Source organism: Urocitellus parryii, chromosome 10 (genome assembly GCF_045843805.1).
Source record: "Urocitellus parryii isolate mUroPar1 chromosome 10, mUroPar1.hap1, whole genome shotgun sequence".
Classification (NCBI taxonomy): domain Eukaryota; kingdom Metazoa; phylum Chordata; class Mammalia; order Rodentia; family Sciuridae; genus Urocitellus; species Urocitellus parryii.
Window position 1 is genome coordinate 67,505,317 of NC_135540.1, and position 26,363 is coordinate 67,531,679.

General features: G+C 35.6%; 1 protein-coding gene across 1 annotated transcript in view; it reads left to right on the forward strand.

Annotated features, from left to right (window-relative positions):
• Positions 1-26,363, forward strand: part of LOC144257152 (broad substrate specificity ATP-binding cassette transporter ABCG2-like) — a 91,360-nt gene that overhangs the window by 40,075 nt on the left and 24,922 nt on the right. Inside the window, 5 exon segments of the mRNA XM_077803117.1 lie at positions 12,711-12,919; positions 16,780-16,839; positions 17,432-17,552; positions 19,943-19,965; positions 24,622-24,626. Coding sequence (XP_077659243.1) covers positions 12,711-12,919; positions 16,780-16,839; positions 17,432-17,552; positions 19,943-19,965; positions 24,622-24,626 — 418 coding nt within the window.

A 26,363-nucleotide genomic window follows, 5' to 3' on the forward strand; every position in this document is an offset into this window, starting at 1 on the left:
CTGTCTTGCTCATAACTCTAAGTTCTATTCATCTGCTAGTTAAGAGAAAACAAGCTGCATGTTGAGAGATGTCCTATGGAGAAGCCAATGTGCCAAAGAGGTAAGAGCTAGTGAGGGACTGTGGTCTCAATGCAATAACCAAGAAGAACATAAATCCTTTGACAAGCCACATGCCTGGGCATGGAAATGGTTCATTCCCCAATCAAACCTGGAGATAATTGTAGGCCTCACTTGATTATAGTTTTTCTGAGACCCTGAGTCAGAGGATTCTGCTAAGTCACTTTTAGATTCCTGATCCACAGCAACAAGGAAACCAAGTGTTATTGTTTTAAACCAATAAATTCAGGGTAATTTTTTTAAAACAAAGATAGACATAACTAATACAACTTGTGCCTCAGAATTCTGTCTCCACTCTAACCTCAAAATAAAAAAAAAATTAAAACCTAAGTAAAAATGAGCATTCTCATCATGGTATTTTTTAAACCAATCCCCAAATTGACACAAACAAGAGAAAACAACAAAAACTAGTTTGTAAGACCCAAACCATCATGGTTTTAAGAAATAAAATCAAACTGTATATGAATCCTTAGATTCAAGCTCCAACTGAATTGTCACTTAGCTTCCTCAATATAAGATGCCAAGTCTGCTATTGACCCACTCTCATGGCAGTCTATACATAGAAATGTACATTTTTGCATATTGTTTCATTTGATTGGTATAACCTCTTAAAGCATTTGAAGATACCATTATTACCATTTTACAGATGAATATTGAGGAAAAAGAGATAAGTAAAGTCCTAGTGTCACAAGCTAAGAATCTGATAATGAGTTATAAATGGGGATTGGTCTTTACACTGTTCCTAGTGCAGAATTGTTACTATACCACAGTACATTTACATCTGGGAAGATAGTAATTTCCATAATTATACCATGTTACAAAACATGGCATGTTACCCCAGTGGAATATATAAATTAATCAGACACTTCATTCTCTGTGAAACCCTTCTTAATTGCCAAACTTAATTGCCATATTTGTTTTAAATTTTAAAATTATTTTATATACTCTCAAGTGGCATTATCAATGGATATAAAGTAAATATTTTTTAAATTTAAAGATATTAAAATTAACTTTAGAATTTTAAAATTAATATTTATGCCATTTCCATGATATTAAGTTGTCTAATGAAACAGTCTTGTAAAATATTGTAGAAGGACATCTTCCAAGTAAACTGAATGCTTTTGAATTCAGAAGTCCATAATAGACATTAGCTCATGCACACACACACACACACACACACAAAAAAAAAAATTGACAAGGAAACTACCTGTATTGAAGTCATTCATCAGGAGGCTATAATTTGGAATTAGCATTGAAGAAAGACAGGAAAGAAAAATGGGAAATAACCAAATTGAGTTGAATACATACTGAATATTTTGCATAGTCATGCAATTTGAGGGGTAGCAATGTAAATACCTTAAATATATTGACCAATTTTTGTCTTTTCTCTGAATTGGCTACTGCTGAACTCAATCCCTAAGTAAACTAGTTGCTGAAGAAATGGTAAATGACTAGCATGTGACCATGTTACTAATTACATGTAACAGATGAAGACAATGAAGCAAATAGGAGTCAAGCATTTTTGATAACACTGTTAATGAGAATTGTAATTTGACAAAGATATTTCCTTTCCATTTGTATAAAGTGTTCTCAAATAATTCTTTCTGATAATAATTAAGAACTAGATATATTCAATAGACATCTAATTTATTGTCAAGCCAGAACATAAGGGTGCTAGTTATAAATATCATGTATCTACAAGGAAAAAAAGAATGATTTTTCTAATAATTTCAATAAAAATGACTTAACTCTTATGCTTAATAATTCCATATTGACCTCCAAATCTATACTTATTCCAAAAATAACAGCTCAAAAATATAGATTGAACAGATAATAGTGGGACTCCCAAATTCTACTTTTTAAAATTCTTAGACTTCACTAATGGTTGAGCTAGCAATAGCAGTGGTTAAAGCCAACTAGTATTGCACGAATCACAGAGAAAGACATCACCCATTTGAACTCAGATTAGTCATCTTTTGGCCTAGAGCTTATTTAAATTCTGAATTCAAAGCTTAATGCTCCTTTTCAGTCTGGAAAATGGTAAAATAAGAAGGCTACATCCTCATATACCTGCACAATTAAGTGTGAAAAATGAAGCATCTCATGATATAGAGAACAGAGAGGATGAAAAGGCAAGCTGAACTCCTGGGTCATATGTTATCAAAAAGAACTTAGGGACATGTCCTGGGCTGAAACACTGTGTTTTAGACTTAAAAAGAAAAAAAAATCTCATTATATTTTCTTGGCAGTAGATAGCACATGAGTTTCTAAAATAAAATAACAATGTAAATAAAGACCTTAGGCATTAATTGGATAATTGCTTTTAAACATGATCTGAATGGTAAGAAAGCAACAACCACTTGAAATGTCCCCTTTTAGAATGTGAGTGAAGCAACTCTTTGTCCCCTAATTCCCACATGGAAGATGCATCTTTCCAGCTCTTATTTTCTTTCCAATGCCCTTATTCAGGATTTGCACACCAGCCAAATTGGTTCATTCCAAGTTTCCTGAACATCCTTTTGAAGCCTTGTGCCAGTTAACATTATTAACTCCATCTGGCTCTTCTACTTATGTAACTACAGATGATCTTCTCTTCAACATCCAAAATAGATGCCAACATAGCCATGAAATATTTCATTACCATCACATTAGGGAAAAAATCAACCAATATTTCTGTACAATTTTGGAACAGGTCATTTTTACTTTTTTTATCTTTAAGCTCCTTGAAGAGTTATTAGAATACATCAAGAAGCCAATATGTATTTGTTAAGCTGAAATAAATCATAATTAAATTTGATGAGTTCAGTCAAAAGCCATATTATATATTTTTCTGAGTTCTTGACAAAGTAGAAAGTAAGTGCTAAGAGATAAACAATAAATGAATGCATTTACTTGTAGACTAATTGGACTGCAAACTTTCTTCCAATAGTTTTTGTTGTTATTGTTGTTGGTACAAATTTCCTTGAATTTCATGAGTAAAACCACCTGAATTAACTGCAATGACAACCATAAAAGTAGTACTAAAAGACATTGCTGTTTATGAAATGTGATGTAAAACAAGTGATCAGAAACACTATGCATTTTTGCTCAGAACTTTCAAAAACATATATAGGCTTGCTTTAGTCTTTTAGTTTAAACCAACATGTTGATTTCCCAGCTTTTAAATTTTCATTAATAATTTTTTTATTCAACTATATATGATTAAATGTATTGGCTTATATAGCTAGAAAGGTATTTTTTTATTTATAAAGGTGAAAACAAAAGCCTAGAAAAACCTTACTTGAAATGGATCAATGACATTGATCAGAAATAATAATCCATCCTTAGCTTAAATGTTAAATTGCAATTTTAATTAGAATTTTATTTATAAGTACATACTGTCTCACTTTTCTTGTACTTTTATTAATTAGTAAAACAAATTATAGCAGTAATGCTCTCGTTAATTGAGTTTTTTTCTGTAATCCCTAAGATTTTGTTAGTTTTAAATTCTTTTAAATGAAGGCTATGTTGGGGGGTGGGGAGAGTACCTCTGTTTTAGACAACTTTTTCTCTTCTGTGACTAAAATACCTATCCAGAACAATTGTAAAGGAAAAGTTTATTTGGGGCTCACGGTTTCAGAAGTTCTAGTCCATAGATAGCCTGCTCTACTCCTCAGAGCTGGAAGCGAGGCAGAACAACAGAGGGAAGCACTCATAAAGTCATCAGAAAGCAGAGAGGGTGTTCCACTGGCCAAATACAAATACACTCCAAAGCCACACCCCCAAGGACCCACTTCCTTCAGCCCCACCTCCTCCAGTTACACTGTGTTAATCCCATCAGGGGGTTAAATTCACTGATTTGGTTAAGGCTCTCACAACCCAATCATTAACTCTCTGAAACCTCTGGCATTGTCTCACATGTGAGCTTTTAGGAGACAGCTCACATCAAAACCATAAGAACCTCCAAGAAAAAAAAGTATCCTAAGAAAATCACCCATTCTATGCACACACTTCCATTCTTGGCTACATCTGTCCCAGAAAGGTTACAGAGAAGAAGTAGCCAGTGAAATAGTAGGATAGGCACAGAGGCAAGGAAGGAACCACAGGCTATTATGTGTTTATTTCTGTTGCTATTGTGGCTGATTCTGTTCAGGTGGAAACATTGGACTTCTTTATTTCATACTTTATCTCTTGATTCTTCCTAAAGCCTTCCTAAACCACAGTGCTATTGCAGTTATTTGGTTCTGAAAGTCTGTAACAGGATTTTGCGTCAATTAATTTTCTTTCAACTTGGGTTAGTCAGCTTTTTTGTTGTTGTGGCTAAAGGATCTGAACAGAACAATTTTAAAGGAGGAAAAGTTTATTTGAGGGTTCACAGTTTAAGAGGTCTTAGTCCACAAAAGGCTGACTCCATTCCTCCGGGCTCAAGGTGAGGCAGGACATCATAATGGAAGAGTATGGCAGAGGGAAACAACTCACATGTTGATAAGTAAGCAGAGAGAGAATCCACTTTCCACATACAAAATACATATCCCAAAGCCACGTACCCAGTGAACCACTTCCTCCAGCCACACCCTACCTGCCTCCAGTCAACACTCAGCTAATCCCATCAGGGATCAGTTCACTGATTAGGTCAAGACTTTCACACCCTAATCATTGATCCTTGGAACCTTCTTGCACTGTTTCACATGTGAGCTTTTGGGGGACACCTCATATCCAAACCATAAAACAACTTCAAATTAATGCTTCATTTCCTGTTCTGCAAAAAATTAGCTAGAAGCATTGGATATTTTTTTCTTTGCCAGGTAACAAAGTAGCAGGAAGTTAAAACTTTTAAGGAAAAAGAAGAATAGAGACCTGAATAGAGGAAGGAGTTTTTCTTCCTACTTCCGAGGTGCTCTCTCAACAGGCTCAGGCAATATGACCAGTTTCTCCAGCACTAGGCTTCTGGAGCATCTGGCTCCTCACTGTCCAGCTGCTGCAGTATGACTGCCAGCTGAACTCACTGGCCAGATATCTCCCACAGGAATGAGTTTATATAGTCTTGTGGAAGACTACCAAGACATCCCCTTTCACAGCATTCCTCAGCAGTGTGAAGGATAGACAGATCTTAGCCAGCAGTGACTCCTCTGCCATTCAGTCAGCCACAGTTGTATTCTCTTCAGCATGGTGTAGAGTTTAGCCTTGGAGAGGGTGGACTCCTCTATGGTTGCTTTTTTTCAGTCCTAGGACTAGTGTCTGCTCCTTACATCTTCTTATGCCTGTATTCTTTAGAGTTATTATGTATTAGCTATTGCTACATCATCCAAATTTACTATAGTTAATAACATTTTATGTTAAATATATTTTTTTCAAATTAATATCTGATTTCTATCTCTTGATTTATGACAGATGCAGAGGATTTGAAGTTTACATAGAGGCTAAAGGATTAAATAAATATTTAAATGTTTTAGAGAAGGGAAGTAGTGGCTGGGCAAATCAAAAAAATAAGGATTATATTAGTACACAGAAAAATGTCGGGGGTTAGCAAGGATGGTGGAATGTGATGGACATCATTATCCAAAGTAATATAATTTGGCCAATATATTTTGTCTAGCATTTCCCCTTTCCCTCCCGTCTTCCCTCCCACTGTTCCCTTTCTTCTACTCTAACTGATCTCCCTTCTATTTTCATAAGACTATTCCACCCCTACCTTTCGTTTTCATTTTCCTGTCTACCTTCTGTAAATGAGAGAAAACATGTGACCCTTGACCTTCTGAGTTTGGCTTATTTTGCTTAACTTAATGGTTTCAAATTTCATCCATTTTCCTGCAAATGGCATGATTTCATTTTTCTTTATAGCTGAATAAAACTCTATTTTGTGTATGTATCACATTTTTAAAAATTCATTCATCTGTTGATAGATACCTAGGCTGGTTCCCTAGTTTGACTATTGTGAACTGGGCTGCTGTAAACAAGGGTACGTGTATATCACTATATTATGCTGACTTTAATTCTTTAGGATAAATACCAAGGAGTTATACAGCTTAGAATTATGAGGGTTCCATTCCCAGGCTTTTGAGGAAGTTTCAGACTGATTTTCATAATGATTGTACTTATTTACAATCTCACCAACAGTGCAAAAGTGTTCCATTTTCTCTGCATCCTCTCCAACATTTATTATTGTTTGTACTCAAAATGACTATCATTTTGATTAGACTCGGGTGAAATCTCAAGGTAGTTTGAATTTACATTCCCTAATTGCTAATGATTTTGCACCGTTTTTTTTTTTTTATATTTGTTGGCCATCTTTTTTTCTTCTTTTTAGAAGTGTCTCTGTAGCTCATTTGCCCATTTATTGACTGGATTATTTTGGTTTTTGTTGTTGTTTTTGTGTTAAGTTTAGTGAGTTCTTTATACATTATTCCTCTGTCAGAAGCATAGCTAGCAAAGATTTTTTCCCCATTTTCTAGGTTCTATCTTCATATACTTGTTTCCTTTGCTGTGCAGGATCTTTTTAAATGATGCTATCCCATTTATTAACTCTTGGCATTATTTTCTAAGCTTTAAAGTCCTATTGAGGAAGTCATTGTCAGTGTCTATATTGCTATAGTGTTGACCTTGCATTTTCTTCTGGAAATTGCATCGTTCCTGGTCTAATTTTTATATTGTTTTATTCATGTTTAATTGATTTTCATGTGGGACAAGAGATAAGAGTCTAATTTTTTTCTTCTATATATGGGCTACCCGTTTTCCTAGCACTGTTTGCTAAAAAAAGCTGTCTTTTCTCCCATGTATGTTTTTGGCACCTTTGTCAAAAAAAGATCAGGTTACTACATCTGAGTAAGTTTGTATCTGTGTCTTCAAGTCTGTACTATTGGTCTATGTGTCTGTTCTTAGGACAATTATTTTTGAGGGAAGTGTCTGTGTGTGTTACCTGAGGATGCAGAGGGGACTTAGAAATGACAATGGACAGCACTCTCAGTGCTGTCCGTAACGCATGGAGTAGTGCATATTCTAAGTGCACTTTCTGAGATGGTTTATTGTAGTTGTAACTGTCCTTATACTAAGAGTGACAGTATACACTTGGACACTAAGACCCTGTGGTCCGTATGTTACCAGTTGATGGCTGGGTTTTATTTGTAGATAAATCTAAATTTTATAGAGGAATAAGTGGGCCTCCCCTTCCATCCTTCCTTCCTTCCTGACTTGTTATTTTTACTCTTATTTTTAAGTAGGAGTAGACTGGAGATACAGTAGGAGTAGGCTGGAGATATACCTCAGTTGGTAGAGTGCTTGCCTTGCATGTACAAGACCCTGGGTTCAATCCCCAGTACCACAAAAAAGAAAGAAGGAAAACCTATAGAATAGTAAACATGTAACCAGTAACATCATCATTTACCATTGCTATTATTATGTATGGTACATAACTTTCCATGCTATACTTTTATGACAGAAGTATTGTAGGTTATTTATACCAGCAACACCCCAAATTTAATGAGTAGTGCACTTGCTAGAACAGCTGCCATGATGTTGACAACAGATGACAGCTGTCATGTCACTGGGCAACAGGGATTTTCCAGCTCTGTTATAATCTGATGGGAACATCACAGAAGCAGTCCATTGTTGAACAAAATTTCTATGGCTGTAGTTTTTATATTCAATTACACACACTTGATTGATCCCGTTGGTGAGTTGATCTAGTTTGTTGCTGATTTTATGCCACTAGATCTGTCCATTTCTAACACTCAATAGGAGGCTGACAAGAGTGAATATCTGATTTTGAGCTACACATTTAATTTATATACAGAGAGGAAATATTTGGTGGATCATATTCAAAGTTAGTAGTGTAGTAGTTGTTTAAGCCAGGGATGGGTGATAAGTACAGGGAGAAATTGCTATTCAACCTTCTGCTTGCATCCTGGTGTCTTTGAATAAGTTTGTTCTTTACAAGAAGGGAATGAAGTCTGTACTTGGTCAGAAACCCTCCTGAACCAGTATTCCTATATTTTATTGATCAATACCTCAATGTCTTGGGTTTGTGACTGGAAAGACCTTGCTGCTGTTTAAGCAGGGTCTGGCTGGAATTTAGTTCTTAGGCTCAGCTGGCACTAGATAATACACTTCATTTTATCCAGGAGGTGAAACAGAAGTTTCTAGAAGGTAATAAATCTGAAGATCTTGTAGCTGTAACTGTCCTTATAGTAAATGTGACAGTACACACTTGGACACTAAGACCCTGTGGTCCATATGCTACTGTTTGATAGCTGGATTTTATTTGGAGATAAATAAATGATGCCATGTCCCACTGCAGCCACTGGAGGTGAGAGTCTTACAAAGAAAGAGAAAGGAAAGACTGAGAGGTTTATCTACCCTCTCACAGAAGGTCTAAACAGTACAGTGGGGTCAGCTTGGTGAAGAGAGGAGACAAAGGGGGCATCTGCCAGTGTTGTCCTCCTGACTCCCACAGACACACACTCCCCCATGTCTTGATACCTACTCCTCTTGTTTGGATTCATAGGAGACTCTCCATTGGATTCCTTTTAAATTTGCATGAGTTTTTCTCTAGTTTCCATAGGACATAAAGTCAACAGTTATTATGCATTATACTTATTCTGTTTCCTAAAGTGATCATGGGGTGTGTGAGGCAGGGTACTGATGTATTTTTGGAACAAGTTAAGATCATAAAGGATCCTCACAAATCCTCTGTTTGGACCACAGAGTCCTTGCTGTGGGAATGAGATTCTCCTCCTCTTGAAGTTTTGTGCCTTCCCCACCTGCACCCCCATTTTCTTGTGGGCCAGGAGTGCTACAGGTGGTGTGTTCTTGGTGTGTTGTGTCTGATAAACCTGGGGCTGTTTCTGTTCTTGGAGTTTCTAAGTGGTGTTACACAGGGGCAGCACATACAGAGATAAAGAAGTCTTCCAAGTTCTCTCATAGGCAACAGAGGAGGAATTGAGAACAGTGTTCCCATGCTGGCTCTTTGGTTGTTAGAGTAGTCTTTTATATGATCTCCTTACTCCATCCTTACCCTGATAAAAGTAAGAGTGGTCCTTTTAAATATAGTTAAATCATGGCATTCCTTCACTCAGAATTTCGTGCTACCCTCAATCTCAGTCCAAGTCAAATTCCTCATGGTGGTCAGTAAAGATATCTGCCTGAGCTCTCCTTCCTTTGACCTTATCACCTGTCTTCTTGCCCTCCTTCACTCTTCAGGCCCTCTGGCCTTTTTGCTGGTTCTTTACACTAGTGCTTAGAATAGCACTGTTCCTCCAGAAAACCACCCTCAGTGACTGTTCAATAGCATCACTGGAGAGTGCTTTCCTGACCCGCTGTCCTACATCAGTCTCTTGTGTAGCTGGGATTTAGAGGTTTGCACCACTATATCTAGCTTGAATTCTTTATTTTAATCTTTTTTTAAAAGATGTGGTTATTAGATGATAATCTGTTTTCCTTAACATATTACTACTGCAATTAAAACTACCTTTTAATGTCAATGTTTAATAACTCCAGTCTGGATTACCTGTGGGTCTTCTTTTATGTTCTAATTTTTGGAACTTTAGCTCCTATATCTGACACACTTGAAAATTTGAATGAGGATATCTTTTGTTTTTCTTTGTATTGTTAATCTGAGGCCCTTAACCAGTGAGCCACATCCACATGCCGTATTATTTTATTTTTTTTATTTTGAGACCATGTTCTTGCTGTGCTACTTAGGGCCTCACTAAATTCCTAAGCTGGCTTTGAACTTAAAATTCTCCTTCTAGCCCTAATAACCAGAATATACAAAGAACTCAAAAAATTAGACAATAAGATAACAAATAACCCAATCAATAAATGGGCCAAGGACCTGAACAGACACTTCTCAGAGGAGGACATACAATCAATCAACAAGTACATGAAAAAATGCTCACCATCGCTAGCAGTCAGAGAAATGCAAATCAAAACTACCCTAAGATACCATCTCACTCCAGTAAGACTGGCAGCCATTAGGAAGTCAAACAACAATAAGTGCTGGAGAGGATGCGGGGAAAAGGGCACTCTTGTTCATTGCTGGTGGGACTGCAAATTGGTGCAGCCAATTTGGAAAGCAGTATGGAGATTTCTCGGAAAGCTGGGAATGGAACCACCATTTGACCCAGCTATTCCCCTTCTCGGTCTATTCCCTAAAGCCCTAACAAGAGCATGCTACAGGAACACTGCTACATCGATGTTCATAGCAGCTCAATTCATGATAGCAAGACTGTGGAACCAGCCTAGATGCCCTTCAATAGATGAATGGATAAAAAAAATGTGGCATTTATATACAATGGAGTATTATTCTGCATTAAAAAATGACAAAATCATAGAATTTGGAGGGAAATGGATGGCATTAGAGCAGATTATGCTAAGTGAAGCTAGTCAATCTTTAAAAAACAAATACCAAATGACTCCTTTGATATAAGGGGAGTTAACAAGGACAGGGTAGGGACGAAGAGCTTGAGAAGAATATTTACATTAAACAGGGATGAGAGGTGGGAGGGAAAGGGAGTGAGAAGGGAAATTGCATGGAAATGGAAGGCGATCCTCAGGGTTATACAAAATGTCATATAAGAGGAAAGGAGGGGTAAGACAAGATAATACAAATGGAAGAAATGATTTACAGTAAAAGGGGTAGAGAGAGAAAAGGGGAGGGGAGGGGAGGGGAGGGGAGGGGAGGGGGGATAGTAGAGAATAGGACAGACAGCAGAATACATCAGACACTAGAAAGGCAATATGTCAATCAATGGAAGGGTAACTGATGTGATACAGCAATTTGTATACGGGGTAAAAGGGGGAGTTCATAATCCACTTGAATCAAACCGTGTAATATGATGTATTAAGAACTATGTAATGTTATGAACGACCAATAAAAAAAAAATAATCTAAAAAAAAAATTCTCCTTCCTCAGTCTCTTAAGTTGCTAAAAAATATGTGCCACTCCATCTGGGTGATGATATCTTTTTAAGAGTGATGACCTAGATTGAGCAGAGAATGGTCTCTTTTTGGTTTTCCTGTATTCTCAGGACATAATGTTTCTGAGATCTCAAAAGCTTGGTTTTCTAGGAATCCTCACCTTACTGGCTCACAATTCCAAAGTTTGTCTCCCTGGATGAAAGACTGTTGAGATATTTGCTCAGATATACTAGGGGCTTCCTGGACAATGCCTCTAGCAGCTTATTTCTGCTTGGCTCCTGAATGGTGTCCTGTGTGTAAAAGTTTGAATTTGCAAACCCCAGAGAGGAAAAGGCACAGGGTTCTGGGATTGTCCAGTGCTATTCCTTGCTTGCTGGGATTTTCTGCATGGAGGCCTACATACCTGGCATACACCAAGGTTTTCTGAGTGGCAGACAACTTCCCTTGTGCTAGGCATGTGAGCTGCAGAGCCCTGGGCATGAGGCCATGTGTTGCAATCCCCATGCTTCCTCCATGGTCCACTCCTCAATTGGTCGTTGCAAGGACAGGTAGCAGAAATTGCATTGGTAGCTGCATGTAATCTTCTTAGCTACTGCCTGAGTATATATACATGGTAACTGTGCAATAAAATCAGATCTGTTTCCTGCTTGGTCTCCAGAGGTCTTGATTAGCAATTCTGCAGTCACACTCTCCTCTACCCTGTTCTGTGGACCTAATCGCTGGATGAGAGAGAGCCCACACAATTTTGGTTCCTCCAGTTCCATTGGCTTTCTTGCTCTCATCAGAGAACTCTTCACACACTCCTTCTCATGTTCTTTCTGCTTCTATGGTTGTTCTCGGGAGGATGATTAGTTTGGAGCAGCTAGTCCACCATAGGCAAAGAGAAAGTTCTCCATGAATGTCTTTAGCTTTTAAAAATGAGAACTAGGATTATTGCATTTAGCACTTAAAACCAATTTAACAAGCTTAGTTCAGCCACAGGTCTAATTCTGATTAAATACTTAAGGGAACTTTTGTAATTTCTGTAATGAAATATATGAAATATTTTTAACTTAATATTCACTTTTGCTCTAAAGCTTTGAACTGCTTAACTATTGGTTTGATTTACTTCATAATTTTCGTATGTTTGTGCATGAAGGAAATAATAATGTCATTGCAAAAGAATGTTGGCGTTTACCTACTTTGCTGATTGGAGGTGCCCAACAACCAAAATTGTACAACTGTAAATTCAGAGAAATCTCTCCTGCCACAGAATGCTAGAATAAGTTCCTTTTGGTAGTAAAAATATTAAAAACACTAACATTAAACAAATACAACCACTGAATGATGCTCCTCTAGGCTCTTCTTGAATTGAGGTTGTATCATACTATGATTTTCAAGCCAGACAAAACTAATAATTATTTGCATTTTTCTGCCTTCCTGGGTTTTAAATAATTTTCATACTGTTTAATTATTAGGACACCTTAATTTGGGAATGTGATATCTAATTGGAGTGCAGGTATTCTAATTTGGATCTGCCTCCCATTATAGGTTCTAAGGTTCTTTTTATCACAGTGATGTGGGGTCTTCTTTAGAAAGGAACCTACTCACTGCAGCACAATTTAAAGGATCCTCATTTAAATGTGTTCATATGTTGTTATCTAGTGTTTAAAATTTGATTTACATGGACTATCAACTTACAAATGTTTTTCTCTCTACAGAAAGACAGAACTATCCAGATGTCTTCCAGTAATGACCTGTGTTCAATTTCCATGTCCCAAAGAAACTCTGATGACCTCCCTGAGACAACTTCCAGTGATAAGAAAGGGCCTGTGTTGAGTTTTCACAATGTCTCTTGTCATGTAAAAGAGAAGAAAGGCTTTCCATTTGATCAGAAAACAACTGAGGAAAAGGGACTATGGAATATCAAGTATGTGCGTGAACTTTTTAAAAGACCACTATATTGACCAACAATGAATACAGGTCTTGGCTATTGTGTTCAAGACTGTGTACAGACATATTAAGATATGCTTTCACATCTTTTGGCTAAACTATGACTGAAATGATTGAATCATCTTTAAGTGTATGTTTAGTTCAAAAGGAACTGAACTGACACACCATTTCTAAAAATGATTGTAAAATGTATATCAATATTTATTTAAGAAACTGAACAATTAATAGGTCTTTGGTTTTTCATGGGTAAGCCTTGTGTTTGGGTGGAAGGATGCCTGTATCATTGTTTTTTAATTGTGGGTATATATAATTGTAACTCTGACCTTTCCAAACTATGAAATACAATGTGCTTTCTGAAACAGATGCATTTTAGGTACCTGTGCACTTTATATCCTTTGTAGTCTAGAAGCAAGAAGGTTAAAATGCTAGTATATTGTGAAAGTACTTTTCTTTTCAAACAGACCTGGGTTAAATGAATGTTTGCTTTAAAATTGTCTCTTTATAATAGTTATAATTGTTCTATAATAATTTACTTATCACTTATTCTAATAAAGACAGGTAAAACATTTAAATATAAGATGTCTGTAAGTTAATTGAAGTTATACAGTTAAAGTACAGAGTAATAAGAATTTATAATCTTAAATCAACTATTTTTTATTTGTTCTAATTAGTTTTACGTGACAGTAGAATTTTGCATTTTGACACATCATATGGAAATAGAGTATATCCTCTCATTCTTCTGGTTGTATATGATGTGGAATAACACCAGTCATGGAATCATAAATGCACATAGGGCAGGGTAATAATGTCCAATTCATTTTACTAACCTTTCAAACCCTATATCTTCTCCATTCCCTTCACTCCCCTCTGCCTAGTCCACTCTTTTTCCCTAGCCCTCACTGCCTTATTGTAAATTAGCATTCACAAACCTAAGAAAACATTCAGCCTTTGGTTTTTCTGGGATTGGCTTATTTTGCTTAACATGATATTCTCTAGCTCCACCCATTTACCAGCAAATGCCACAATTTCATTCTTCTTTAAGGCTGAGTAATATACCATTGTGTATATATACCACATTTTTTTTTTTATCCATTCATCTGTTGAAGGGCACCTATGTTGGTTCCATAGTTTAGCTATTGTGAATGGGGTTGCTATAAATGTTGATGTGGTTGTGTCACTGTAGTATGATGATTTTAAGTCATTTGGGAATAAATAATTATATTTTTAAAGTACATGGCAATTATGATTTTTATTCTTTTCATCTCACAACAAATTCAGAACTCAAAGTGCAATGTTGAAATGGGATCTAGAGGAGGAGGGCAATGAGTATTTCTATGTAACCTATCACTACCACATGTACCTCTGAGTTCAGATACTGACCGTTATGGGTATCAATGTTTTTCTGATATTTGTGAGTCTCTGATTCCCATATATGATGTTAGGATGTGAATTTGGCTTTGCATAGATACCATCGCTATAAGTTCTGTTTCTGTCATAAGGGAAAAATTCTTCCTAAACAAAGCAAAAACTTTTTCCTGGCTCCCCAAGGCTGGAGAGTGGTTATAAAAGAGTACTTTGACTCAATGTGGCTGCAGATCTATATGGAATTAGACATTCATTCTCTTTTCTAGATATTTTTTATGTGACTTTATACTTCTTTGTTAATGCCAGCAACTCCCTTCAGATCAAGGAAGTGATAAGATAGCATAGAAAATGTTGAGGCATGGGTGGAAAAGAAATGGTGAGGATCTGAGGGCTGATTGGGCTGAGGCCTTGACTGTATTAGGATGGTATCTCTGTCCATGCAGCAACACCTGCTATCTTGCCTACTTCTTGTCTCTCTCGTGTTAGTTTAGGAAATCCTGACTAGGAGAATAAGGAGAGAAATGGTGGATAACGGGCTTTGATCTTTTACTACATTAGATAGACTTGACTTATGAAAAGGTAACAAGCCTTTGTGAATACAGTAATTAAAATATGTTTGTCCCTACAGATTTTGTGATGAAAGAAGTGATTGTACCATGCTTTGAATATGTGCAGGTTGAATAGATATAAAATACATTCTGTGTGAGGGTTCATTTATCTTGCTCATCCTTTCCAGCTGCCTCAATGGATATGGAATTAGCTACTGATCCACATTGGAACTGTGGCATTTGGGAAACTACACTACTACCATTTTCTGCAACACTGGGTTTAGTGTCAAAGAAAACCAAAGAGTGGTACCTGTGAAATACTTTGCCTTTACATATTTACATTTGGTTTTGGTTGAATCATTGAGGATGGCTTGATCTTTCCTTGAATACATATCTTAAAAACCTGGGTAGTTTTCCAGGCACTGAATGAAGACTTAGGGAATAAGAAGGCTTTTCCTACTCATTTTAGAAGCAGTTTCTAGGTAGATATGAATAAAGAAGATCATTAGGAACTGTATACAAATGCACTTTGAGAGTGTAACCAAGCATTTTTAATTTGGGAGTTTGCTAATGATTGAACCCAAGACTTTATACATGCTAAACACCCATGCTAGCACTGATCTTCACCCCCAGATGTACCCAGTCATTTGTGTGTCTTTACACTGGGGGAGGAAGATTACCAAAAGAGTAAGAATTTTCTGTGTCACATCTTGTTCCTGGTTTATCACACTCTCATTATATTAGTTCAGTCATTGAGTGAGTTGTTCCTAGTTAAAACGCAAAGTGAAAGGTACATTTAACCTCAGCCCCCAGCTGCCCTAGTATCATTGTGAGACAAATTAGGTGGCACCGGCCATGAATGCCAAAGTCCTAGTGGTGTGAGTGCTGTGGGGCACTGTAGAACACATTTTGAGGTACCTAACAGTTCTAAAGAGAGACTGGCATAGACACCAGTGTTCTGAATGGGCTAAGTCAAACTGCTCTTTGATCATTCCTGTGCATCTGCAATGTCCCTGCCCTTAGTTCTCCTTCCTCCATTTAATTTTCTTAGTAGTTTTACCTCTTATATTTAGGACAAAATTCAGCCTATTTGACTTCATCTTGGGTCTTAGCACAGTCAACACTGCCATCATCACCCCCTCTTCTCTATCTGAATACTCACTACCCTCACATACACACTTAATTAGATTGAAGCACAATTGTATCTGTTTTGTGCCTGCACATCCCCAAAGGACATTCATGCTAGAGGGATGTCTCCTAATTCTACACAGATCATTTTCCAGTCCATTTATCAGATCCTGAACAAAGTAGTAAAACATCTATCCTAGGTCATGTTTTGCTTTTTTAATTGGTAAGGTGTTTTTCTCAAATGTGAAGAACAGATGTAGTTTCTTATACTCTAGAGTGCTTTATTTCAGTCTTTTATTTTTATTTAAGATGTATTGATTCTTTTGTTCTGATTAGATTTTAAAAGTGAGAACACTACTCCTGATAGTCCACAAATCATTGATTTATTAATTGTGTGTTTCTTGACTGGGAAACAGGCCAGGGAATTTGAAGAGGCTGATCATCAAACATTATTCAGAAGCTATTTAAGAGGAGTAAGAGGAATGGAGATTATTTACAAGAATTTCACAGATTGTTGATATAGAATGTGTCATTTCCATTTAGGGATTAGTGGCTTCATAAATAAATGAAAGGGATTTTCAAGGATCTGAGGCTTTTCTTTCATAGGTCTTGACTAGTGATTCACATCCTATGTATACTAGACTATTTTTAACCAATGATTTTTTTCCTTAAAATTTGGTTCTTGTTATATGTCTGCAATTTCATTAGCCTTCAATAATATATTCAGTGTAGCTCCTAAACCTATAGAACTCTTTAAAAAGTTAAATAATAAATCAGTATGTTTTTGTGTTTACAGTGGGATCATGAAACCTGGCCTTAATGCCATCGTGGGACCCCAAGGTGGAGGCAAATCATTGTGAGTATAACAGAAAGCACAAATAAGTCTTTTGGTGCTGTTTCTGTGTGCTTTCACAAATCACATGCATTTTCTTTTCATGTCTTGGCTTTTGTCTTGTGGATAATGTGCATTTGGACTATCTTATGGTTTTAATCCTAGGACCAGGAATTCTTATTAAATTCAGCATTACAAACACAGCATGATAAAGTAATTAGCGCAAAGCAGTTGACCTTGTTATGAGATAATGAGAAAGTAAAATAAGGGAATAATATTAAAAGTGTAGATAAGGAGCTGAAGGTCTCAGTGGGACATACCTCAGAGGTAAAGGCTCCTATTGCTTGGGTTGGATCCATAAAGGTGAGGGTCACTTGGAAGATCTGTACTGGATAAGCCAATGATATCTTGCTTTAATGTTTTTTGGCTTTCTTATACCACATGATAAAGGAAAGTAAGAATTTGTGTGTCTGCATGCATGTACACACATATGTTAAACCACAGAATATTTTGGCTAGTTCACTTTCTAACCTGAACAGAATTTGGATTCAGAATAGGTGAGAGATGTGACCTTTGTAGTAAGGAAAAATCTCACAACATGTGTGTCCTTTTATAGGTTATTAGATATCTTAGCTGCAAGGAAAGAACCAAGAGTATTATATGAAAATGTTTGGGTACATGAAATACCTCACCCTGACAATTTCCAATGCAATTCAGGATATGTGGTATAGGTAAGTGTGGGTGGATTTTCGTTTTAGGTTTCCCCTGTTTCTATATGGGCAAGAGCCTTGGCTTGTAGTATACCATGCTTCCAATTGAACGTGCCCAAGGAACCAATCTTATTTACACCAAATTTACATAATCTCCCTTAAGACTGACAAAGAGGTTAAAAGGAGAGGAAGAAAGGATCTGGAATATGAACCTGTAGGCAATGGTAACAATTCGAACTTTGAAACATTTCCAAAGGGTCTACTGTTGCCCCTTTGTCCTTCCTTCACTTCTCTTTTTCTCCTAAAAGATGCCCCTGTCAAATCCTCATATAAAGTATTCTGGAAGTGCTTAGAAGTCACCATAATCACCTGTGCTCCATCTGGGTGTGAAGATAGGGAAGGAAAATTATTCCCTGGGCTCTGAAGCTCTGTGGAGTCACTGAAATGTTTAGAGTTGAAAGTTCACCATTACCTACAAATTTTCCATGAGTTTGTTATTTTTGTGAATAAACTTAAACATTCACTGGAGTGATGGTCTTAGAAAAGACTCAGTATGACTCATTGAAAGCACATTTCCCTTCAGGATGATGTCCTGATGAGCATCCTGACAGTGAGAGAAAATATGTGGTTCTCAGCTTCTCTTCCACTTCCAACAACCATGTCAAAGAAGGAAAAAAATGAGTGAATCAAAAAGGTCATTGAAAAGTTAGGTCTCTGTGAAGTGGCAGATTCCAAGGTAATGTGAAAATTCCTGACAGATTCATAACCAGGAAAGAAGACTTCCCTATGTGGGCAATATGACCTTAATCAGAAGTTTCCTAAGATGTGTGTGGTCAAAACTGGCTGCTTTCTGTAGTTATAAAAAGAAGTGTCCAGATTCCTACTTTAAAGGGGTAAATTAAGTGAAGAAATAATCTTAACCGTGATCTAATCCTGGGGTGGAGTTGGGCTATGTGGAGAGAGCCCACCCTCATTGCTCAAGACACAGATCATTTGATGTCTTTGCACTTTTCTTGTTGTTTATTTCTTTCCCTTTTTACTTTTCTTCTGCCTCTCTTCTTCTGGTGGACATTGTTGTATGATTTTCTGAAATACACTTCTGTGTTTCATAAATGACAAGAATTCAAGGATTTTTTTAAATGGGTTCTTTTTAGTTGCACATAACACTATGATTCATTTTGACATAATTAGAAAAGCATGGAATATAGTTTGTTCTGGTTCAGTCCCCAATGCTTTCGCTTCCCCTTCTAACCTCCCTGCCCTGTATCCTTCCCTCTACTCTACTGAAACTTCAGCTATTTACTTATAGTTTTTTTTAAAATTAATGTCTTTTGGATTTCCATGATGGGAAGATTCCCTGTTGTTTATTCATATAGGCACATAGGAAAGTTTGGTCAGACTCATTCCACTGTCTCTCCTTATCTCACCCCTCCTTCTCCTCTTCATCCTCCTTTTTCTACCTCACTGAACTTTCTTCTAGTTTTCTTATTTTGGATTAGCTTCCACATATCAGAGAAAACATTTGAACCTAAGCTTTGTGGAACAAGTTACTTTCATTTAGCGTGATAGACTTCTATTCCATCATTTACTGGCAAATGGCATAATGTCAATCTTTATGGTTTAGTAAAACCCCATTTCATATTTCTACCACTTTATTTTTTCTGCCCATTTATCTCTTGATGGGCACCTAGTTTGATTCCATAACTTGGCTATTGTGAATTGTGCTGCTTTAAACATTGATGTGACTTTATAACTATAGTATATGATTTTAAATATCAAGGAGTGGGCTAACTGGGTGAAAAGATGCTTTCATTTCTAGTATTTAAAGGGATCGCCACACTGCTTTCCAGAGTGGTTGCACTAATTTTTAGTCCCACCAACAATGTATGAAAGTACCTTTTTCCGCATCCTAATCAACATTTATGGTTACTTGTATTCTTGATAATTGCCACTCTAACTAGATCAAGAAGAAATCTCAATGTAGTTTTAACCTGCATTTCCTTGATTAGCAGATATTAAACACTTTTCATGTATTTATTGAGAGTTTGTATTTCTCCTTTTGAGAAGTGTCTGTTTAATTTCTTTGCCCACTTACTGATTTGTTCATTTATTTATTTGGTGTTAATTTTTTTAAAATTCTTTGTATATTCTGGATATCAATGCCCTGAGAAGCAGATGGAAAACATTTTCTCCCATTCTGTAGGTTTTCTCTTCATGCTCTTAATTCTTTCCTCTGCCATTCATAAACTTTAACTTGATGCCATCCCACTTACTGAATTTATTCTATTTCTTGCACTTTAGGAGTCTTATTTAAATAGTCAGTTCCTTTGCTGATTTGTTGGAGTGTTGGGCCTACATTTCCTTTTAGCAGGTGCAGGGTTTCTAGTCTAATTCCTAGGTCTCCAGTTCAAATTGAGTTGACATTTTTGCAGGGTGAGAGGTTGGAGTTAAATTTTATTCTCTTCCATATAGATTTCCAGTTTTCCCAGGACCATTGGTTAAAAAGGCTATCTTTTCTCCAGCATATGTTTTTGGCACCTTTGTCTAGTATAAGATAATTGTATTATGTGAGTTTGTCTCTGTGTCTTCTGTTCTATTCTGTGGTCTTCATACCTGTTTGGTGCTAGCTGTTTTTGTTACAATAGTTTTGTACTATTATTTGAGATCTGGTATTGTGATGCCTCCTGCTCTGCTTTTCTCACCTAGGATTGCTTTGGCTATTCTGGGTCTTTTATTTTTTCCAAATAAATATTATAAGTGCTTTTTATAGTTCTGTGAAGATTGTCATTGGAATTTTGATGGGATTTGCATTGAATCTGTACATGCTTCTGGTAGAATGCCATTTTGATAATATTATTTCTACCTATATAAGTATATGAGAGATTTTTCCATCTTCTAAGGTCTTCCTCAATTATTTTCTTTATTCCAATCCTATTTTGTATTTTATTTAAAGACAGGGTTTTTCTGAGTTGCTTACTGCCTCACTTTTGCTGAGACTGGCTTTGAACTCACAATCCTCCTGCCTCAGCCTCCTGAGCCACCGGGATTACAGGCATGTACCACTGAACCCAGCTATTTTCTTAAGAGTTCAATATTTTTATTGTAGAGATCCTTCATCACTTTTGTTAGATTTATTCCCAAGTATTTTTTGAGACTAATGTGAATATAATAGTCTTTCTAATTTATTTTTTAGTTGATTCATCATGAGAGTATAGGAATATGATTGATTTATGAGTGTTGATATTGTATCCTGTTACATTACTGAATTCACTTATGAGTTCTCAAAGTCTCCTGCTGGAGTTATTTGAGTCTTCTAAATATAGTAGTATCATATCATCAGCATACAGAGATAATTTGAATTCTTCTTTTCACATTTGCATTTCTACAGATTCCTTCTCTTGCCTGAGTGCTCTGGCTAGAATTTCAAGGACTATTTTGAAAAGGACTTGTGAAAGTGGGCATACTTGCCTTGTTTCTGTTTTTAGAGGAAGTGATTTCAGTTTTACTCCATTCAGTATAATGTTGGCATTGGGTTTGTCATATATAGCATTCTAATGTTCAGTTAAATTTCTTCTGTCTGTAGTTTTTCAAAATGAATCGGTGTTGTACTTTGTCAAATGGTTTATCTGCAACTATTGACATTATCATGTGATTCTTGTCCTTAAGTCTATTTATATGGCAAATTACACTTATCAATTTCTGTATGTTGAGCCAAACTTGCATCTCTGGGATAATACCCACTTGATCTTGATGCACTACTTTTTTAATATGTTTTTGTCAACATCATCAAGATTTTCTAGCTTATTGGGTTATACATTTTCAAAATAGATTCTGTGGTGATATTTCCTTTTTCATCCTGAATTTGTTTTTTAGCCTTCTTTCTTTTTGTTAGTGTTTATCAATCTTTTTTATCCTTTCAAAAAACCAATTCTTTCTTATGTTTATCTCTCTGATCATTTTTTTTTATTCTCAATTTCATTGATTTCTGATCTGGTTTTAATTATTACCTATCTTCTACTGATTTTTTATTGGTGTATTTGTTCTTGTTTTTCTATGGCCTTGAGATGTAATGTTCAATTATTTATTTGGTATCTTTCTATTATTATAATATATGAGCTCAATGCTATGATCTTGGAGATTTTGATGTGTTGTATTACTATTCTCATTTACTTATAATTCTTTTTGTTTCTCCTCTGATTTCTTCTACTATGCATTCATCATTCAAATGTGTAATATTTAATCTCCTGGTGTTAAAGTGGGTTTTTAAAAATATTATCATTGATTTCTAACTTCATTCCTTTATGATCTGATAGAATGCAAGGTATTTTCTCTATTTTGCAAAGACCTAAAACATGGTCTATTTTAGAAAATTTTCCACGTGCTATTGAGAAGAAAGTGAAACAAGTCATTGATTGATGAAATATTTCATGGATGACTATTAGTTCCACTTATTAATTTTATTTTTTAATTCTGTAAAATCTTTATTTAGTTTATGTTTGAAGGATCTATACAGTGATGATAAAGGTGTGTTAAAATCACTTAGTATTATTGTTTTGTTGATTTATAATATTGACTTCATTTTTTAAATCAAAAATTTTGTTTGTTGGATGTATGTAGATGCTCTTTTGTTTGGGGAACTAATATTTACAATCATTATGTTTTTGATCTGCTCCCTTAAGCAGCATGAAGTGACCTTCTTTGTCTCTTCTGATTTATTATGTCTTAATGTCCACACTATCTGATATGAGAAGAGCTGCCCCTGATTGTTCATTAGTAAAATTTGAATGGTATGTCTTTTTCATCCTTTCACCTTTAGTCTGTGGATGTTTTTGCCTGTAAGGTGAGTCTCTTGGAGACAGCATAATGTTGGGTCCTGTTTTTTAATCCAATCTGCCAACCTGTGTCTTTTGATTAAAGATTTTCAACCATTTGCCTTCAAATTTGTTATTTAGAGATGATTTTTATGCTCATTTTGTTTTATTTCTAATGTTTAAAGTGGACTTGATTTTCCTTTGACTATGCTATTAGTACACTTCATTCCTATGCTGCTTATCATTTTTTTTTCTCCCTGGCTTTCTGGGGGAGTGATTATCTGCTTATCATTTTTATTCTTCATTTCCTTTTCATAAAATTTTCCCATGAGCGTATCTTGTAATTCAGGCTTTCTAATTATAATTTCTATTGGCTCTGTTTATCATGGAAGGTTTTTATTTCAATTTCAATTCTGAAGCTTAATTTTGCTGGCTATGGAATTACTGGTTGGCATCAATTTTATTTCAGAGCTTGGAATATATTATTCCAAGTCCTCCTGACTTTCAGGGTATGTGTTGAGAAATGAATTGAAATTTGGATTGGTTTAGCTCTAAATGTGACCAATCATTTTTCTCTTGCAGCTTTTACAATTCTATCCTTATTTTGTATGTTAGGCATTTTCATTATAATGTGTCTTAGAGTGGATCTATTGTGATTTTTCTATAATTGGAATTCTTATACCTCTTTTATTTGGATTTCTATCTCATTCTTAAGGTTTGGAAATTTTTCTAGTATTATTTTATTCAAAAGACTGTGCATCCCTTTAGCTCAAATTTCAGAGCCTTCATGTATCCCAATGAATCTTAAATTTGGTCATTTAATGTTATCACATTTTTAAAAATATTTTATTTATGGTCTCTTAACCTCTTTTCTTTATTGTCAGCTTTATTTTCAAGATTATATACTTTGTCTTTGAGGCCTGAAAATGTTTCTTTGAAGTAGTTTAATCTATTGATGATGCTTTTATTTAAGTTTTTAATTTGGTTTCTTGAGTCTTTCATTTCTAACATTTCCATTTGATTCCTTTTCAGAATTTGTTTTATCTTTATTGAAATAATCTTTACTTCCTGTATTTTCTTTCAGTTTCACTTCTTACATCTTCCTTTAGGTCATAGAACATTTTAACTATGAACTTTCTAAATTATTTCTCTGACATTTCCTCTACTATAGTGTTGATGAAGTCAGTTGAAGCGTTATACAAAATTTGGGGTATTTCATTCTCTTGCCTTTTCATACTGTTTGTATGTCTACCCTTGTATGGGTATAATTCTCACTTCTTCTTTTAAGGAGGGACTATTTTGTGAGTTTCTTTCTCTCAAGAGTCCTGGGTATGTTGAATATCAAAATATTGATTTTTCATTTTTTATACCATGTTTGACTTCTACTTATCCCAATATCAGCACTACTTTCAGAGGTGCCACCCTCTTTATTATAATTGCTTCTGAGCTAATCGTCATGCTGTTCAACCTTATGAGAAACTAAAACTTCTTGCTATTTGTTTTTTATGGTTCCTCAAATCCAGTGTAAACTTGGAATAAACTTCTGTAACAGGCCAAAAAATTGGTATTTAATTTAGTAAAATTACTATACTTAAATGAGGGCTAAATGGGGGAAAGGAGAAAGATTGGGCAAACGGAGAGGGAAAAGAGATACTGAAAATAAGAAAAAGAGAGTAAAGTTATAAAAGGGTAATTCAGACCCAGATATAGAGAGAAATAGATGTTGTATATTTGAAATAGTAGCAGAAAAGGTAAGAAGATGAATTAAGGGTAAGAGGAACATTTATCAGCTAGAGCTAGAAAAGGGAAGATAGGATTGATTCCAATTAATGCTTTAAACCATTGGATGAAATACTTTCATACGGGTTGAGGGTGCAATGTTAGTTATTGGATAACAACTATCATTCAATTTAAAGAGTTATATATATTATCAAAGTTAATATTAGAGTTGTTTATAGTAAACCATGCTTAGGCAAAGAAAAACCTTGTTGAATTTTGATTTAGATTTCAGTGGGGTTTGGACATTTAGGAAATTACCATCATTCTTTGGCTGTGGATCTGTCCATATTACAGGGGCATAGGAGCCAATTTGCAAGTTGCTGTGAACCTCCACCAGGCAGTTCTGGTTTGTCAGCTCAGGAGCTTGAAGTTGTCTGCTTGGAGGGTGCAGTGTTGTATGTTGGTTGTTTTTATTGTGCGTAGGAGTTCAGGATGCAGAATCTGGAGTGTCCCTATGAATGCCATGGGTCACTGTGTACCTCTTACCCTCTATCAGATTCTTTTAGTGGTGGTGAGGATCCTGGTGACTGACTGAGTGCAGAAACTCTATGAGCACAGGAACTCTGTGTTCTTTAAAGCAGCTGTCTAGGTATGGGAAATGGCCATGGTGATTTAAGGGATAACTTTAAGGGGTGGAAGGACTGTGGACTCAACTAGAGTTTTCTTTTCAGATTTGGTTTTAAGCTATTTGTTCTAAGAACCCTGCTGTTCCTGTCATACTTTAAATTTTGTCTGCTTTTCTACTTGTTTTTAAGTGGGTGAGCTTAAGAGTTTTTCTGCTCCCTCCTTTCTCTCTTTGTTGCCCGGTCCCACTTTACCTACCTGGTTCAGTTTTAGGGTTAGGGGACTCTGTGCTCCTTTTCTACTCTAGTAACCTATCATCAAGTCTCTCCATGTCTCAAACTTTGTAATATTGCATCTTAAAGCATTTGTTTTGTCACCCAAATCTTACTTCTGCTTTTCCTTCACTACCTCCTTCTGTGTGAGCTGATTTGGACTCGCTAATTGTGCTATGATTCACTTTGTTGTAATTGGGCTTCCAAATGATATTTTTTTTTACCTCTGGAGTTACTTCTAATTTGTGGAGTGATAGAGTTATTTTGTAAAGCCTTTCTTCTTTCTTTCACAGTTTTCTTTTCTCATTCTCTCCAGTCTTTTTTGTTGTTGTTGTTTTTATTTCCAGACTCTTACATCTTTCTCTGTGATTTCTCATTTGTTTACCTCTTCTCACATAATTGCAAAAGGAAATAAGTACATTTACTTACCTTATCAACACATTATCAATCAATAAAATGTCTCTAAAAAGTGTCTCTGTATAATCAGCTGGTTTAAGTCCATATTTTTTGTCACAATCATGGTATACAATATAGAATTGCTTTAGACTGGAGATTGATGAAGATTTAATACAAATCATTTTTTTAAGTTCCCAATTTTTAAGGTTTTCTTAATCTTAAAAATCCTTTTTGCTTTGTTTTGTTTTACAGGTAAGTAGATCAACATGGATATAAAGGGAGTATGAAAAAATAGGACAGACATTTGACATTCAGTATCTTGTTGATTTTTCCTTTGTAAATTATTCATTGTATTCCCCTCTTCAATACTGATTAGCTTGTCAAAAGTTGAATTCCATAAGATTCCACGACATTGGTCATAATTTGTTACTTAGAGAAAAAATTTAAGAAAAATCTCCTGTAGGGAAAGGTTTCCTAAAACTCCAAGCAATTACATTTTTAGTATACTTTTCTTTTGAAGGTTTTTATCTATTTAGGGAGATATATAAAATTAACTAGAGTGATAGTAATGGTAATATCATGTATTTGTGTAGCACTTTTAATATTAAGCATCAACTCTATATTTATATTCAAGTGTTTTTATTAGTTTATAATAATTATACAGAATAATAGATTCCATTGTCGCATATTTGTACAAGCATATGACATTTTGATAAAGGTACCCAAATGTCTTTTATAGTTCATTTGTTAATAATACCCAATCAAGGGCCATGAATAGCATTTGGATATCATCTGTTTGGAGACTCCAAATTCCAGATGTGCTTTCTACTTCCTTCCTCCCCAAAACCTTCTTTCTCCCCTACATATATATTTACTCATTGCAAAGACTGGGCCAGTTGCCCTGTGGAATATTCGCTTTTCTGGATTTTTCTGAAAAGATGAATCAGGAATTCCAAGGTAAGTTAAGGTATAGAAAACAACATTTTGGGGAAAAAATTATGAAATTGAAAAGAGGC